The sequence below is a fragment of the Protopterus annectens genome, chromosome 12.part0 (assembly GCF_019279795.1).
Source record: "Protopterus annectens isolate FY-2018-M chromosome 12.part0, PAN1.0, whole genome shotgun sequence".
Taxonomy (NCBI): Eukaryota; Metazoa; Chordata; order Ceratodontiformes; family Protopteridae; genus Protopterus; species Protopterus annectens.
The window spans coordinates 1305337493-1305354295 of record NC_056746.1 but is presented as its reverse complement, the minus strand read 5'-3'; the positions used below and the strand labels follow the sequence as shown (position 1 = coordinate 1305354295).

At 44.4% G+C, this 16803-nt stretch overlaps 1 protein-coding gene across 1 annotated transcript in view; it reads left to right on the top strand.

Annotated features, from left to right (window-relative positions):
* The window catches only part of EFCAB8 (EF-hand calcium binding domain 8), a 3728836-nt gene that overhangs the window by 2103360 nt on the left and 1608673 nt on the right, over positions 1-16803 (top strand). Inside the window, exon 21 of the mRNA XM_044089017.1 lies at positions 7740-7967. Coding sequence (XP_043944952.1) covers positions 7740-7967 — 228 coding nt within the window. The remainder of the gene's footprint in view (positions 1-7739; positions 7968-16803) is intronic.

Genomic DNA, 16803 nt, shown 5'->3' with positions numbered 1-16803 from the left:
GGCCACTCTCAGGTCAATTTCCAATACCTCTGTGCGGCTGCTGTCCCATGCTACGGAGGGGGCCGCTAGAGCTAGCGGAGCGGGTGTCGTACTAAGGCGACAGGCCTGGCTCCGCCACTGTGATTTCACGGAACCCTTCAAGGCGTCATTCGCTAATGCCCCGTTTGATGGTTCTGCCCTTTTTGACAAGACCGTACACGATACCTTAGTCCAGAGCGAAAAAGACGGGAAGACGTTGTCTGCCGTCGGAGTCCGCTTCTCTGCTCCCTAGAGGTCCTTCTCGAAGAACCAAAAGGGACAGAAGAAGATGTGGTTCCGAAAGTCTCAGCAATCCCGTTTTGCTCCGGACTCCCTGTCCTTCAGAGGCAGAGGAGGACAGGGTGGACGCCGCCCTAGAGGCAGAGGGGGCCCGAAGAACTTTGGGTCCAGAGAACCTTTCTCTGATCAGCCCACGCAGCAACCCTGAGGGGTTACCCGATTGCTCCACTCTGGAGGCAGTCGGGAGGGCGTTTCTCGAAGTACCTGGCAGCTTGGGAGTCCATCACGACAGATCGCTGGGTGCTTCGGATCATATCCAGAGGCTATGAGATTCCGTTTCTCCATCCCCCTCTCAGACCCAGATTCCTCCCCGATGTCCCACCCGATCAGAGGGAGGCTGTAGCTACAGAAATTCGGCTGCTGCTAGAAAAAGGAGCGATCCAGCACATCCCCCCCAGACCAGTACGGATCGGGCTTTTACTCCAGGTTCTTCTTGGTGCCAAAAAAGACGGGGGACTTAAGGCCAATCCTCAACTTATCCCTATTGAACCTGGCAATAGCCAAAGAAAAGTTCTGGATGGTCACTCTTCAATCCATTCTCTCCCTTTTGCAGGAGAATGACTGGATGTGCTCCATAGACCTCAAGGATGCGTACTATCATATCTTAATGGACAGACGATCCAGGAGGTTTCTCCTCTTCCGGCTAGGAGCCAGTCACTATCAGTTCAGGGTCCTCCCCTTTGGTCTCACCACAGCCCCCAGGGTGTTCACCAAGGTATTAGCGGTAGTAGCGGCCCACCTGAGACTCCAGGGAATTCAGGTCTTTCCGTACCTGGACGACTGGCTCCTGTCCGTCCCCACACGGCATCTACTCTGCACAGCCAGGAATTTCTTCCATCGCTTAGCTCCCCGGCTGGGGATGAAGATTCACGCTGGGAAGTCCTCCCTGCTCCTGACTCAGGTCATAGATTTTATCGGAGCCAGGGTAGACACAAACCAGCTCTTAGTTTTCTTAACCCCAGACCGGTTGCGATCCCTAAAACTACATGTGCAGGCCATTCTTCATTTTCCGACCCCTCTGGTGGAACTGGTCCTGAGGGCCCTAAGCTCGATGGTGGCTACCATCAATCTCCTTCCTATGGCGCGCTTAAATATGAGAATTCTGCAATGGACACTCCAAGTCCAATGGTCCTTCCTACGTTTTCCCCTAAGCCATCCTGTCCCTCTCAGCAGGGTTTGCAGGAGTGCCCTCTTATGGTGGCTCCGGTCTCCGGACCTCCAAAAGAGGTGCCCCTTCTCTATGTCCCCTCCCCTAGCCATGGTGACCACGGACGCCTCTTGCCTCGGGTGGGGGGGCATTGTTGCGGCAGGACCGTCCAAGGCACGTGGAACCAGACGGAGACCTCACTGCATATCAATGTCTTGGAGATGAGGGCGGTGCTGTTAGCGTTGCAAGCACTTCAGTGCCTTCTTCCCGTCAGGACCATTGAGATCCAGACGGACAACATGTCTGTCATTTGGTATATCAACAAACAAGGAGGAACCAGGTCCTATCCACTTTGTCGAGAGGCCATGAGAGTTTGGGAATGGGCGATTTCCACCAACCGCTTTCTCGTAGCGACGCACATTCCAGGTCGGTCCAACATCCTAGAGGACAGACTGAGTCACACCATCCTCTCCCTGTACGAGTGGTCTCTGAATCCCAATGTAGCGAAGCAGATGTTCTCCAAATGGGGTCAACCTTGTTGCGATCTTTTCGCCTCTCCTTCAAACACGAAGTGTGACACCTACTTCGCTCTAATTCCCCCACCCAGGGAATCACCAATAGACGCTCTGGTGCATGCTTGGCCTCCCGGTCTTCTTTATGCTTATCTGCCCTTTCCCCTGATGCTCAAATTTCTGCAGAAAGCCAGTCGGTTGGGGTGCACGATAATCCAAATTGCCCCATTCTGGCTTCGTCAGGCATGGTTCCCTTATCTGTGGTCTCATCTAGTGAATCCTCCCTGGATTCTAGATCCCCGTCTGGATCTGATATCTCACCCCCTGGGCCTACGAACCCCAAACCTGGACAACCTTACGCTCACAGCTTGGTTGATCCAGTTCCACTGTTAGTTCGGACTCCCGGTATCTCTTCCCAGGTCAAAGCAATCCTAGTGGTGGCCCACAAGCCGTCTACTAGGAAGGTTTATCGTAGCAAATGGAAACGTTTTTCTATTTGGGCTGAACATCAGAACCTAGGTCCTTTCACAGCTCCGTTACCAGCTGTGCTGGATTTTCTGTCGGGACTGTTTCATAAAGGTACTAGCTCCTCCACGGTCAAAGTACAGTTGGCGGCTATCGCTCATTACCATGCTGGATGTGATCTTGGCCCTTTGACTTCATCCAGATTATGTAAGGCCTTCTTAAAAGGCACCTTCCTACTAAGGCCTCCGGTGAAAGAGGTGATCCCTCCTTGGGACTTATCGCTGGTGCTCCAGGCCTTAACAGCTCCTCCCTTTGAGCCTGCTGCCTCGGTAGATCTCAAGTTCTTGTCCTGGAAAATGGCCTTTCTTGTCGCCATCACGTCGGCAAAAAGGGTTTTGGAGCTTCAAGCCCTTTGTGCCAAGCCTCCGTACTTGATTTTCCACAAGGATAGGATATTCCTGAGGACCAATCCCTCTTTTCTCCCCAAAATTGCTTCCAAAACTAATATTAATCAGTCTATTCATTTGCCAGTCTTCTTCCCTAATTACCAAAATAAGGGCGAATTCAAATTACACTCTTTGGATGTACACAGACAGTTGAGATTTTATCTGCACAGGACAGCCGGTCATAGACGTTCAGATCAGTTATTTGTGTCCTTTGCTAAATCCAGTTTGGGGAAGGCTGTTTCTAAAGTCTCACTATCCAGGTGGATTTCTCAGTGTATTCTCTTGGCTTATGAGAGTTCTGGCAGGCCTGCTCCTCAGGGAGTCCATGCCCATTTAACTCTGTCTGTTTCTACCTCTGCTGCTTTTCGGGCTAGAGTCTCGTTGGATGACATTTGCTTGGCTGCCACGTGGGCCTCATCTCACACTTTTATAAACCACTACAAGTTAGATCTGGTTTCCAGAGGGAGAGCATCCTTTGGCTCCGCAGTGCTCCGGAACATTCTTCCTTGAGGGCCTCCCAAGATTCAGGTAGCTGGGGACTCTGTCCCATAGGTTGATGCACAAATGAAGTTAACTACTTCAGATTAAGAAGTTATGTACTCACCATAACGTTCCATCTGAGTAGGTAAACTTAATTTGTCAGCAACCGTCCCTCCTCCCGTCCCCCTGTCCTCTTCGGATTTTTTTTGGTGTTCCTGCTTCTCGGTAGGTTGTACCCGGTTTACCCTAGGCAGGTTGCGACTGCAAGCCTTGTTTTAGGCTAACTCGATCTGAAGTCAGGAAGGGATGGCAGGGAGTTTTGGGTAAGGGGAGGAGCTTGGAGCTCGGATCTTAGCTGCTGGAAACTGCTGGCTCGGATCCGATATGGATCCGATAACCCATAGGTTGCTGACAAATGAAGTTTACCTACTCAGATGGAACATTATGGTGAGTACATAACTTCTTATTCCGTAAGTCACAAGGTTCCTTTCCTGATCAAAGTGGAGAGTACTCCTCCAGAGGCAGATAATGGGAGACACTGGCCAAGAGGCAGAGGAGGCACACAAAATCAGGGCTTCAAGGAACCTTTTTCCAACAGGTCCTTTCTCTCCTAAAGCACTGCCTGACTGTTGGACTCTGGAGGCAGTCGGGGGTCGTTTTTTTCTGCACTCAGGCACAAACTAACAACAAATGCTTGGGTGCAAAGCATTATATCCAGAGGCTATTACATTCCCTTTTCTCTACCCTCAGCAAAGATTCAAAAGAAACTCTCTGATGTTCCACCCAGCCAGAGGAAGTTGGCAATTACCAAAATCGTCAAACTGCTGTGAAAGAGAGTCATCCAAGAGGTCCCAACAGAACAGAGAGGGTCCGGAACTTACCCCCGTTTCTTTTTGGTGCCAAAGAAAAGAGGGAACCTACGGCCCATATTGGACCTAAGCAATCTCAACTTGTATGTGAAGAAAGTCAGGTTCTGGATGGTACCGGTTCAGTCCATCCTCCTGTTGCTAAGGAAAGACAATTGGATGTGCTCTGTGGATTTCAAGGATGCTTACTATCACATAAAAATAGACAGGCACTCTAGAAGTCATCTGTGCTTTTGCGTGGGAGCCAATCACTTCCAATTCAGAGCCCTGCCATTTGGTCTCATCACAGCCACCCGGGTGTTTACCAAATGTATGGCCGTAGTTGCAGCTCATCTCCGGCTGCAAGGGTTTCAGGTATTCCCGTAATTAGATGATGGGCTTCTGACTGCCCCCGCTCAGCGTCAACTTTCAGGCCAGAGACTATCTTTACCAGTTGTCCCAATTCCTAGACATTGCCATAAACTTCGACAAGTCACAACCACTGTCAGTTCAAATCATGGATTTCATTGGAGTCCAGCTGAACACCATTACCCAAATAGCTGCTTTGCCACAGCATCGCATCAACAAATTGAAACTTCAAGTTCAAGCCATTCTGCATCTTTCATCTCCTCCTGCCAGGTTGATTCTGTGAGCTTTGGGGTCCGTGGCAGTAACTATACTCTTAGTTTCTCTAGCCAGGTACTATATGTGCATTCTTCAGTGGACACTGTCTGTTCAGTGGTCAATTCTGCATGAGCCCCTATCTGTTCCTATCAGACTGACAAACATTTGCAGGCCCCATCTGCAGCGGTGGATTCAATTCAAGCAGATCTGGTAATAGGCAGACCTTTCACTGTCAACCCACTTCAGCCACTGTAACCATTGATGCTTTCCATGTTGGGGGGGGGGGCATTTCCAGGGGAAGATGGTCCAAGGCATATGGACCCTGATAGAGACCAGTTTGCATATCAACGTCCTAGAGATGAGAGCTGTTCTCTTATCACTGCAAGCCTTTCAGGAGACTCTCCCTCTAGGGACAATTACTATTCACACAGACAACATGTCAGTAGTCTGGTACATCAACAAGCAAGGAGGAACCTGTTCATACCCTCTCTGCAGAGAGACCATGAGGGTCTGGGAATGGATGATTTCTTCAAACCACTTTCTGCTTGTAACACGTGCTGGTGAAATCCAATGTATTAGCAGACAGGCTCTGCAGATCTATACTGATGTTCCATGAGTGGTCCCTCAATCAGTCAGTAGCAAACAAGATATTCAACCATTGGGATCTCCCTTGCTGCGACCTCTTTGCATCTCCTTATAACAACAAATGCAGCAGTTAATTTGATCTGATCCCTCCCTGAAGGATGCTCTGGTCCATGATTGACCTTCTGGTCTCCTTTATGCTTACCCTCCTCTTCCTCTGATCCTGAAATTTCTCCAGAAAGCCAAACAGTTGAAGTGCGTTGTGATACTCATGCCCCTTTTTGGCATCATCAGGTCTGGTTCCCCTTCCCTGGTCTCACCTCAAATATCTTCCGTGGATACTGGAACCCAAACCAGACCTCCTTTCTCACCTGACACAAGAACTGCACCTCAGTCTCCCCATACTCAAGTTAACCACATGGTTTCTCCAGTTCCCATGATTGCTAAAGGGTCCATGTTCTCTTCTCCAGTCAAAGCTATCATTTTGGCCTCTCAGAAAGCATCTACTAAAAAGGTGTATAAGAGTAAGTGGAAAAGATTTTCTGTTTGGGCTACCAATAATCATGTTGACCCCTTTTCAGCTCCTTTTCCTTCGATTCTGTCCTTTCTGGAATCTTTATATAAGTAATGTTCTAGTTTTGTGACCATTAAGCTCCAGTTGGCAGCCATATTCAACTTCCATTCAGAGTTACCTTTGGGATCTGTTGCTTCAGCCAGGTTATGAAAAACCTTTATCAAAGGTATTTTTCTTCTTAGACCTCCAGTCAAAGACCCAACTCCTTGTGGGATTTGACTGTTGTTCTACAAGCCTTGGCCCAAAGCCGCTTCTAACAGGCTAATGATTTTGACTAGAAATATTTATCCTGGAAGTCTGCTTTACTTTTTTGCCATTACTTCAGTGAAAAGGGTCTCTGAATTACAAGCTCTTTCATCCAAACCTCCCGACATCATTTTTCACAAAGGTAAGGTTTCCCTATGTACTAATCCTTCATTCATGGCAAAGGTCACCACTTCAGCTAATATAAATCAATGCATTAAGTCACCAGTGTTCTTTCCTAACTATTTCAATGAAGGAGAATACCTGCTACATTCTTTAGATGTTGAAAGACAGCTACGTTTCTACCTCCATAGGATGAAACAGTTCAGAAAATCAGAGCAGTTGTTTGTCTTTTTTTCACTTAATCATAAAGATCAGGCTGTATCAAAAGTGGCAATAGCAAAGTGGATTACTAGTTGCATTTCCTTTATTTATGAAAAAAATGGTTTGAAGTTGCCTGGTCCTTCAAAAGCCCATTCAAAAAGATCCATTGCTGCATCAGTGACTTTTTCATCTAGGATTCCCATTGATGACATTTGTGCTGCAGCTGCTTGGTCTACGTCTCATACCTTCATGACCCATTATAAGTTAGATATGGTGTCCAGGACCAGAACATCCTTTGGTTCCTCTGTGCTCCGGCATATCCTTCCTTGAGGCCACCCAAGAAGTCATGTAGCTGGGCACTCTGACCTGTCAGTGAAGCAGAATGAGAAGTACAGCATCAGATTTATTAGTTATGTACTTACCATAACTTGGTATCTGTGTTGTTCTCTTCTCATTTTGCTTCACCTTCCCACCCAACCATCCCTCACTGAAATGCTTTGGTTCTAGAGGATCTGGAACAGCCTTTTTTGGAACCTATGTTCCAGGCTGAGCTCTTGGTTCCTTTTTTTTATCCGTTTGTTTATAAGGACAGCAAACTCGATCTGAGGAGGCTGTGCTAGGGGTGGAGGATTATGGGTAAGGGAGGAGCTCAAGCCTGGAAGCTGAAGTCTGTGGGAGTTGGCTGAGTCATATCTGAGGATCGGATCCATAACCCATCAGTGAAGCAGAATGAGAAGAAGACAACACAGATACCAAGTTATGGTAAGTACATAACTAATAACTATCAACCTAGACTCCCACTTTTTCATACTCTCTATCCTGTAACTTCTCCTGCATCTGAATATTACATCAGCTTTTCCTGCATTTCTCCTACATCTTGGAAATATTCTTATACCCAACCTAAGCTTGTTCCTTCTCTTTTTGTCTTTGCTTGATGGATCATTTGTGCTGCCTGTTTTATGAACAGTTGACATACCTCTTTCCTTTTGCTATCCTCATACTGTATACTGCTTGCAGACAGACAGATATTGCTTTGCAATAAATCATAAATGTCAGTGAAACTTGAAGAAGGTGTAAATTTTGCACTTAATACATTCTGGCATATATTTTAGACTTGTATTTTACATTGGTGTTTTACATGAACTCGATAAAATGTAATTTTTATTTGATTTGGTCTAGGTGGTCAGTGGATGCCATAATGGTGTTGTAGCTGTCTGGGACATCCTGACTGGTGAAAAAGTGATGCAGTTTTTAGCAGTTCGGGAAAAAGGATTAGAAATTACAGCTATGTGTTTTGATGGTCCAGAAAGACGTCTCATAACAGGAGCTAAAGATGGTGCAGTTAAGCTCTGGAATTTCAACAATGGAGCCTGCCTGATGGAAATGCCTAAATTGGAAACAACAGAAGTAAGACTACTTTCAGTAGCTAGTTAGTATCTATAAATATAATTATATAAATAAATTCTGATAATCTCGGGACTTGTGCTAAATCTTAAGTTTTAAAATGGTATATTAAGTTATTAAAAGCAGTGCACATTGTAACTTTTAACAGATCAATTGGAGAAAAATAGCTGTTTTCATTTTATTTACTAAATTTTAGACAAAGACTAATGATACATATGTGTGTAAAATGTGTATTTTGTTGCAAGGTCTATATCAGCTTCATAAAGTAAATACACTGAGGAGCTGATGACTTTTTGAAGCATGTATAGTAGCTGAGATACATTATGGCTTCATCATACACACAGTTGAGCAGAACTATCACAAAATGAAGAATTATTGAAATTATATAGCAGTATATGGTCTTATTGTGGGTTTACTATCAAAATGAAGAATGAAGGTTAGGCGAAAATGGGAATGTTGTACGTCAGTTGGCTGATTCCCGTATTGCCGACTTTCAATTCTGTGAATGTCCTTTGCAGTGAATGTCAATGTGCATTTGTTTATACTTGGTCAATGTTATGAACAGAGACTGTGGTACAGTGCAGATTGGGAAATTTACCCTTTTCTCACTGTAGTACAATATTGTGATCTTGGAGTTGGAATATATAATGGGAAATTTACCCTTTCCTCACTGTAGTGCAATAGTTTGATCTTGGAGTTGGAATATATAATTTGCAAGGGATGTGGGTGGCGCAGGGGGTTTTGCCCCCCCTGCAAAAACGTGAATTTCAGTGTTTGCAGTACTGAACTGATATGTTCGTACTACTGAAAAGCAGACAGGTAAGTGAACACTTACCAAACTGTTGCAAAAGGTGCAGGGGTAAGGATGTTGAATATGTCGAATTTGATTTTGCCGCAATTACCCTTTCGACATCTCAACCTACTTAATATGCAGCACATCACACATTTAAACTGCATTTTTGAACAGTTTACATTCTGACATTTGATGTTTTGATAGTAAATCCTTATTGTGTCATATGGCACACTGTACAGTATTCCAGTCACATAATTAGGTATTATAGGACAATTGATGCACTTGAACATGCGAAAGAAGTGATGACTGCAGTGTTCTTTTGGTGTACTGCTGAAGGCTTGCTAACACTTTAAGTTGCAATTGGATGTATGTGCCTACCATTTGCTTTATTTCTTGCAGTGTTATATGGCTTTGTTCTTATTTGATCCGAGCTGGCAACTTATCACAGACAGATCCTGGGCTCAAGCTCCTTCCTCACCCATAATCCCCTGCTGCCCTTTAACCCTCAGATCTCATTTACCACGTATGTGCTATGGATGTGATCCATCAGGCTCTTTCTCAGTTAAGTGCTTTGTCTTGTATTCTTTAGGTTTGTGGGTATTTTCAGCTTAGATAGCTCTAGTTAGTAGTTTACCTCCCCTCCTGTAGATTTGTTGGTGTATGGCATGCGTGTGTGGTTGTAGTTTCCCCCATTTAGTACTTTTTTCTGTTTAGTGCCCTTTTTGTAGCTAGTTCCCCTGTTAGTGTTAGGGCTTTGTAGTTCCTTAGATATGTTTGACAAGCCCTCTGGTTTTAAAAAGTTCTCCTTGTGCGGTCAGAATATGCCTAATTCCGACTCGCACGAGGAGTGCCTGTATTGTTTAGGAGCTCCTCACCTGGAGGCTGAATGCAACATTTGTGCCACATTCAACCCCAGTGCCTTGGCAGAGTGATGAAACAAGCTTCTTCTGAAAGGTATGGTGCAAGGGGGTCCTTTTGTTTCCCCCTCTAAGGCTTCCTCTTCCAAATCCAAGAGGAAGACCCCTTCTTTGTCTCCAGTGACTTCTGAAAAGCCCAGGTTGTTGGATCCCAGATCCCCGGATTTGACCCCAGCCCGGGCTATCTCAGATCCGAGGTCTTCAGATTCTTCCACAGGTTCCAAGGCCTCTTCGGATCAGATGCCCTTAGCTCCAGTCAGGGTAAAGCCTGCTTCGGATCTGACCGGTTTGTCAGATCCAATCGCTTCCTTTGCTAGGCTTTCAGATCCAACAGGCTTGTCGGGTCCTCCCATAGTTATAGAAGACGTTGCTTTGCCTAGTTCTTCTAGGCAGTTATTCCAGTTGGCTCCTAGGTCCTAGAGCTGAACTCCAGATCATTGGCATAGATCCTCAGGGTCTCCGGCCAGGTCCACCTACTCCTCCACTTCCTCCAGATTGTCCAAGAGTTTGTTACCTTCTGATATGGACAGGATGATGAAAATTTTTTCCCTCTGTTCTCCTGTTCCAACCCAAGAGGCTTTGGAATCTTGGGACCCAGATACCCGAGGTCAGATCCCGATGGGGTCTAGTATTCCCTTTTTCTCCACCGTGTCAGGCTTCCTGGTCTGCTATGTTCCCCTGCCCTCAGATCAGAGTGAGCCCCATGCCAGAGTGGTCAGTGCCAGCTCCACAGGGATGGGATTGGGGCTGGGTTTTTCAGACTACTCTCTTCCCCTGGGGGCTTTGGCTCTTGATAGCTCTGGACCAGTGTTATCCAGAGGCCATGGTTCTGTATCAGGGCTCACCCCTCCCCCCAGGGGGACTTTGCCCTCTGGGGGTGTGGAAGGGACAGCTTCCAGCCCATTGGCCTTCTGTGTGGTAGAGAGGACCTTCCCCAGGACTGGAGCTTCATCTCCCACCCTCTGGGTCCATCCCTGCCTCTCTCTGCCTTGGGTGGCGAGACCTCCCATCCTGTCCAGGGTCAGCCCTCCTGTTCTAGCCTTCAGGGGGTTTATTCCCCTCACGATGTCCCTGTATCTTCTGAGTCCTTCCTGGAGCCCCCCACAGAGGAGGCACCTCATAAGAGAAGGTGCAAGAGGAGGCACTTGGATTCGCCCTCAGAGTCCTTCACAGAGGACACGGACCTTGATGAAGGAGGCAGGTCCCCCGGATCTCCGCCCGATGATGTTTCCTTTGAGGACATCCTTGTGATCTTGAAATGGAAGGGCGGATGGTCTCCCCAGCCCCCATCTTCAGAGCAGTCAAGAGTTTCTTTACATAGTCATGCATCTGGAGCATTTCTCTCCTCATCTCCGCTGAAAACTGGCTTCATTCCAAGTCGGACTTTTCCGTTAAACAAATGTTAAATAAAATTAAATAGATAAATAAATAAATTCTGAAGGCATTCAGGACAGGCCCATCTACCTTCTGGGTGTCCCCCCTGTTGACAGGTTGGCAGATCTTATCACCACCAGAGTGTGGAAAGAGCCCAACACTGTGGAGTCAGTTCCCAAGCGAGCATATAAATTTCTTAGCCCCCCCCCCCCCATGGACCACCCCTTTTGGATCAAAGGAGATCCATTCAATGCCATTGTGGTTGCTGCTGCCATCAAGAAAGAGCTGGCAGAGCAGAGCTTCATGGTCCATCCCTCTAACAGGGAGTCCCGGGTGATAGATTGGCATGGGAAGTGTGTGTATGTATGCCTCAGCTACCTTTGGACTGAGGGCAGTTAATTACCTGGCACATTTTACCCGCCTCCAAAGGGACTTGGTCAAAGAACTCACCACTTCCCTTACAGAGATATTGCTGGCGGATGACCTCAGAAAGCTGTCTCCCAAGCTTTCTGCTCTGACATCCCTCGCTAATTCCTTGATAAGGTTAATTTCCAATGCGGCAGAAGCTACTTCTCAAGCGACAGGTACTGGCATTGCTATAAGGCGACATGCCTGGCTACAACTACATGGGTTTGTAGAACCCTTCAAAGCGTCTTTTACCAATACCTCCTTTGATGAGTCCACCCTTTTCGGACTCTCCGTGAAGGCCACTTTGACTCATAGTGAGCAGGAAGGGAAGACTCTGTCTGCAGTTGGGATCAAGCTTTCTACTCCTCAGAGATTGTTCTCCAAGACCCAATGAGAAACTAGGAAGATGTAGTTCCGGAAATCACAGTCTTCCTTCCAGGACGTTCCTGATGACTCCTCTTCCAGAGCTGGGGGAGGTGTTTCAATGGCAGACACCGCCCTAGAGGCAGGGGGGACCGCAGAATCAGGGCCTGACTGCTCTGCCCTGGAGGCAGTCAGGGGTTGTATTTCCCTTCACCCAGTAGTCTGGACAAACAATACGCAAATCAGTGGGTGTTAAATATCATTTCCAAGAGTTATTTCATTCCCTTTTCAGAAACCGATATCTCCCTGACATTCTACCCCATCAGAGAGAATTGGCCTTCAAGGAAGTTCAACAACTTATTAATCCAAGAAAAAAGCCTGTTTGTGACACAACACCAAAAACAACCTGGCAAAGCAGCAATCAGAGGCGAACTGAAATGAATGAAACCAAATAGCGTAAACAAATTTAATTCCCCGCTTTCGTCCGTAGACTTCATCAGAATAAAAAAATGTAACAATGAGATAATTTTAAATACACTCAGGTTAATTAAACAATTTAAAAACCTAATAGCAATCAATGTAAATTACTATTTTAATTAAAAAAAGGGTTGACACCATCATTCCTTTTATGGAGATGTAACTTCCTGTTTTTCAAAAAGCATTTGATATTAACTGCTTCGTTTATGCCTGGAAGTTTGTCATTCAGTCAGGTTTCTTCTTGTAGTATATAATTTTGCAGTGGACCCTGGCAGTCTCATGTCATTCTGACATACTTCTAATATAGAAAATATAAATAGATCTAACCAACGCTTTATATAAGCATTCCACTATTTGTCACAATTTCAAAAAATTTATATTTTCTATATTAGAAGTTTGTCAGAATGACATGAGAAGGGGGGATTTTAAAAATTATATACTACAAAGAGAAACCCTTTGGCAAATGAAATTAAAAGCTGACAAACTTCCAGGCATAAACGAAGCAGTTAATATCAAATGCTTTTTGAAAAACAGGAAGTTACATCTCCTGTTTTTGTCTAACTGCATGGTTTCTCCAGTTCTGCTGATTTTGAAACAGTCCAGGCCGGATTCCTCCTTCAGGTGTATTATCCTAGCCTGAAAAACAAAAATAGAGTGATAACAACTACTAAAGTTTGCTCGCTCACACTAAAGTAGTCAATAGAAAATATGCAAATGTGAGCAGACCAACACAGCCAGCCAAGAAACAAAGAGTCCAAAAGGTGTTTTTATTCCAAGGATTAGCGCTTTCGCAGGGTTATAGCTTCATCAGATCCAAAACAAGAATAATAAAATCACAAAACATATTCTGTATAAAAGGAGAAAAAAGAGAATGCAACCAATCGACAATTTGCATTAATAAAACAATTAGCAAAGATCACCGCCTCTTAATTAAAGGTGGTCTGAGATGAATACCAGAGTTTAAGTCTGGAGGCTTATGTGTCTGTAGAGATATAATCCATTTAGCTTCAAGCATTTCCACTTCATTATTAACATTACTTCTTCTGTTGCTAAGTACTGCTAGTTGTAAGACCCTTATATTATTAGCTCTCATTCCATCTCAGATGAAGCAAATCTCTTGTTCTCTTTAAATCTGATTTACACAGTTGGATGGGTGCAGCGGTAGCATTGTTGCCTCACAGCAAGAGGTTCTCCCATTCGATTCTCGGCTTGGGTTGGGAGTGCCTTCTGTGTGGAGTCTGCATGTCCTCCCAGTGGTCGAGTGGGGTGTTCGAAAGATATGAGTTGAATGGGCGTGCCTTCGTTGAAGGTTGGGCGTCGGGCTGGCAACCATAAAAAACAACTGCCAATCATTAGCGGACCAGAGTTCCGCTGTGGTGACCCCTAACCGGGAAAAGCCGAAAGACAAACAACAACACAGTTGGATGGGTAACCATAAATTCATCCCATGTCAATCCCCCTCTGACAGAGTTGGTAAGTAAAGTGCAGTGGCTAGGCTGTAAATCATCTTTGTGACTGATTGCCTGTTATGAACCTGTGAATCTATAAACAAAACAAAGAATGTAGCTAGGGTTAACAGGGAACTGAGCATTATTTGCTATAGAACTATCTGCCTTTGTGTTTCTTATTGTATGTGATTATCAACAACAGTTCTTGTAAAGTACATTTACACTCCAGGTACAAGAGAACAGAAACAGAAGGTCATAAAATATGGAATAGACTGGTTTAAACATAAACAGTTATTATACTGAATTATAGTGAAGAAGGCTGATGCCAAAATTGGTCTATTCCATGTTTTTTGACCTGTTTGCATTCTAAATAAAACTGTTCTATTGAACAGAGGGGTGCAGTAGTATTTCCTTTAGGTGCTGGCTGGTTTTGAGTTGGCTTCTGTTTCTGTTTTCTGCACCTGGAGTGTAACTTTACTTGCGAGAACAATGGTTAGCGTTTTCCTGTTTCACTCACTGTTGGTTTCTCTGTATACACCATTGTTGTGGGGTGTAAAGTACTCTACGGGTCTTACAGCATTGGTGAAAGGTCTTACAGTGTATTGTGATGATTTAGATTTGTTTGTTTACCCTAAAGTAAAAGATTAGGAGGGTTCTTCCACAACAGGTTCTGTTAAAAATTCTTTTTATGAATCTTTCAACATGCCATCTGTTGCTTCAAAAAACTTACGGACAACTATGTGGCAGTTTAAATTATTAAAAGCCTACCAAACAAATGATATTACACTGCAGGATCTTCAAATTCTTATTGAGCTTAGCATTTCTATTCTTGATGATCTTTTAAGTAAGGAATGGAAGCATATTCTACAGTCTGCATCTATGTTATTTGTTAAAACATTAGTAGATTTTTATTCTAGACTTATTGACCAACAACAACAGGATGTGTCTAAAGCCTGTATAAAGATGGTGACTTTTCAGACCTGTAGATCAGAGTGTAAAGTGTGTTCTTGTATCTTTAAGAAGCATTTGAGGCTGTACATGCACGTATGTAACCAGCACACGTGCACAACCTTATTGCCATTTTGCTGAAGCAGTTAAGGAGTAAGCATGCATAATCGTAATCATTAATTGTATATAAGTTACTTAAGTGAGAGTCAGTAGTCAGCAGTAGTAATGTGTTTGTATGTAATAAAGCTGCTTAAACAGAACCCATGAAGATTCGTTTATTTGTGTCCCAACACAAAAGTGACATGGTGTCAGAACTGGGATGGAAGAGAGAAGAATATTTTGAGCCATGAGATGTAAAGACGACAGTGAAGGTAAGATCAAGAGAAAAGTGCGCAAACATAGCCAGAAAGAAACAAAGGTAATGAAAAATAACACAAACGGTTTACTTGATGCGAAAGACAATAAAGGGGCATTACAAGGGCACAGACCGCATTATCAGGCAACCAGAAAGCACAAACATTTTTTATACTAAGGAAAACATTTAAGATAAAAGTATTCAATGAAACGATTAGCTGTAAAGCAAAAACAAGCATGTTTAAAGCAAAATGAGTGTGTTTAAGGAAAAATTGGGCATGTTTAGAGTAAAACAACCACAAGAACAGTATATTGGGTGTAAAAAGGGCTTAAACTAGCAAAACGATTATAATAAGAAAATAAAGTGCACATTAAGCGAAAATAAAGCAAGGCAACTGCATGTGTTTTGGCAAAGTGCTGTATTTGGGAATAACTATGACTTTGTATTGTATCAAGGGCATAACTAAAATTATTCGAAGTATCTCAGAGTGTGTAAAAGTGCTTATAGTATGTGCTTACTACTGTGCATGTATTTCAAAGAGTTTGTTGTGTGCAAAGTGCAACTGCTTTGTATAGTCCAAAGTACAGCTATTTTGAAAATGTTTCTTGTGCTGGGTGTGTCTTTTCCCAAAGTACCGCTATTACAGAGTGTTTCTTGTACTGTAAAGAGTTGCCTAAGGTACTGCAATTTTGGGGACATTTCACTTTTCTTTATGCAGTTATTTGCAAAGTGCAAGTACTTTGAAAAGTTATTGAGTCCAAGGCAACAGCTGATTAATTTAGTCGCATTGTGCAGTTACTTGGCATGTTTCTTACATTAATAAGAGGTGATGTTATGTAGTCCAGTCTCGCCTACATTCTTACCAGTGGGTTCGGAGCCGAACCTCAGCTCTGACTCGGCCATACTCTAGCTTGAAGTCTTTCAATTGACTGGGCTAAGAGGTATCCCATGCTGCACTGCTCCCTTTCCCCAGATCTCGTTTGCCGCTCGTAAAGCTCAGACGTGGTCTCGCACTTGGCTGTGGCTAAGTATAACTTTTCTTCTTCTTTGAACAAATTTGTTGCTCCAAAAGCTATTTTCCTAGCTAGATGTGTGTGTTTTTGGTTTCTGGAAGCTTTTTTGTGTGGCCTTTCATGGCCTTTGTCTTGGTATCCCATTAGCTATCTCCCAACGGGCTAGGCCCGTTTCAGTTAGAGGATCTAGTCCTCCCTCCATTTGTTATATGTTACCCTTCTGTGTTCGTTTTTTTCGGTACCCTATCCATCCGGGCTAGGGCCGTTTAAGTTAGAGGACCTAGTCCTTCCCTTGTTTCCTGTCTGGGCCATTTGAGTTAAAGGTCCTTGTGTGGTGTCTGCAGTTTATTCAGTGTCTTGTTCCCATGCTTTGTTGCTGGTGTCGGGTTTGTCAGTTGTGTTGTGTCTAGTACATACCGATGATGTCCAAGGATGCAAATGAACAGAAGCCTTTGGGCTTCAAGAAATGTAGTAAATGTGGATATAAGATGCTGATTACTGATGGGCACTCTGTGTGCGTTTATTGTTTGGGGGCTATCCATCTTCAGGAATCTTGTGCTTTCTGTCATGCATTCAGCCCTCGTGTTCTTCAAGAAAGGAAGAACAAGCTAATTCTGAAAGGATTACTGAAACCCTCCTTCGAGGAAGATCTGGAGAGGTCTTCTAGTGCTAAGTCCTCTCCCTCTAAAAGAGATAAAACCTCCAAAGCAAAAAAATTCTCTATGGCTCCGTCAGTCTTATCG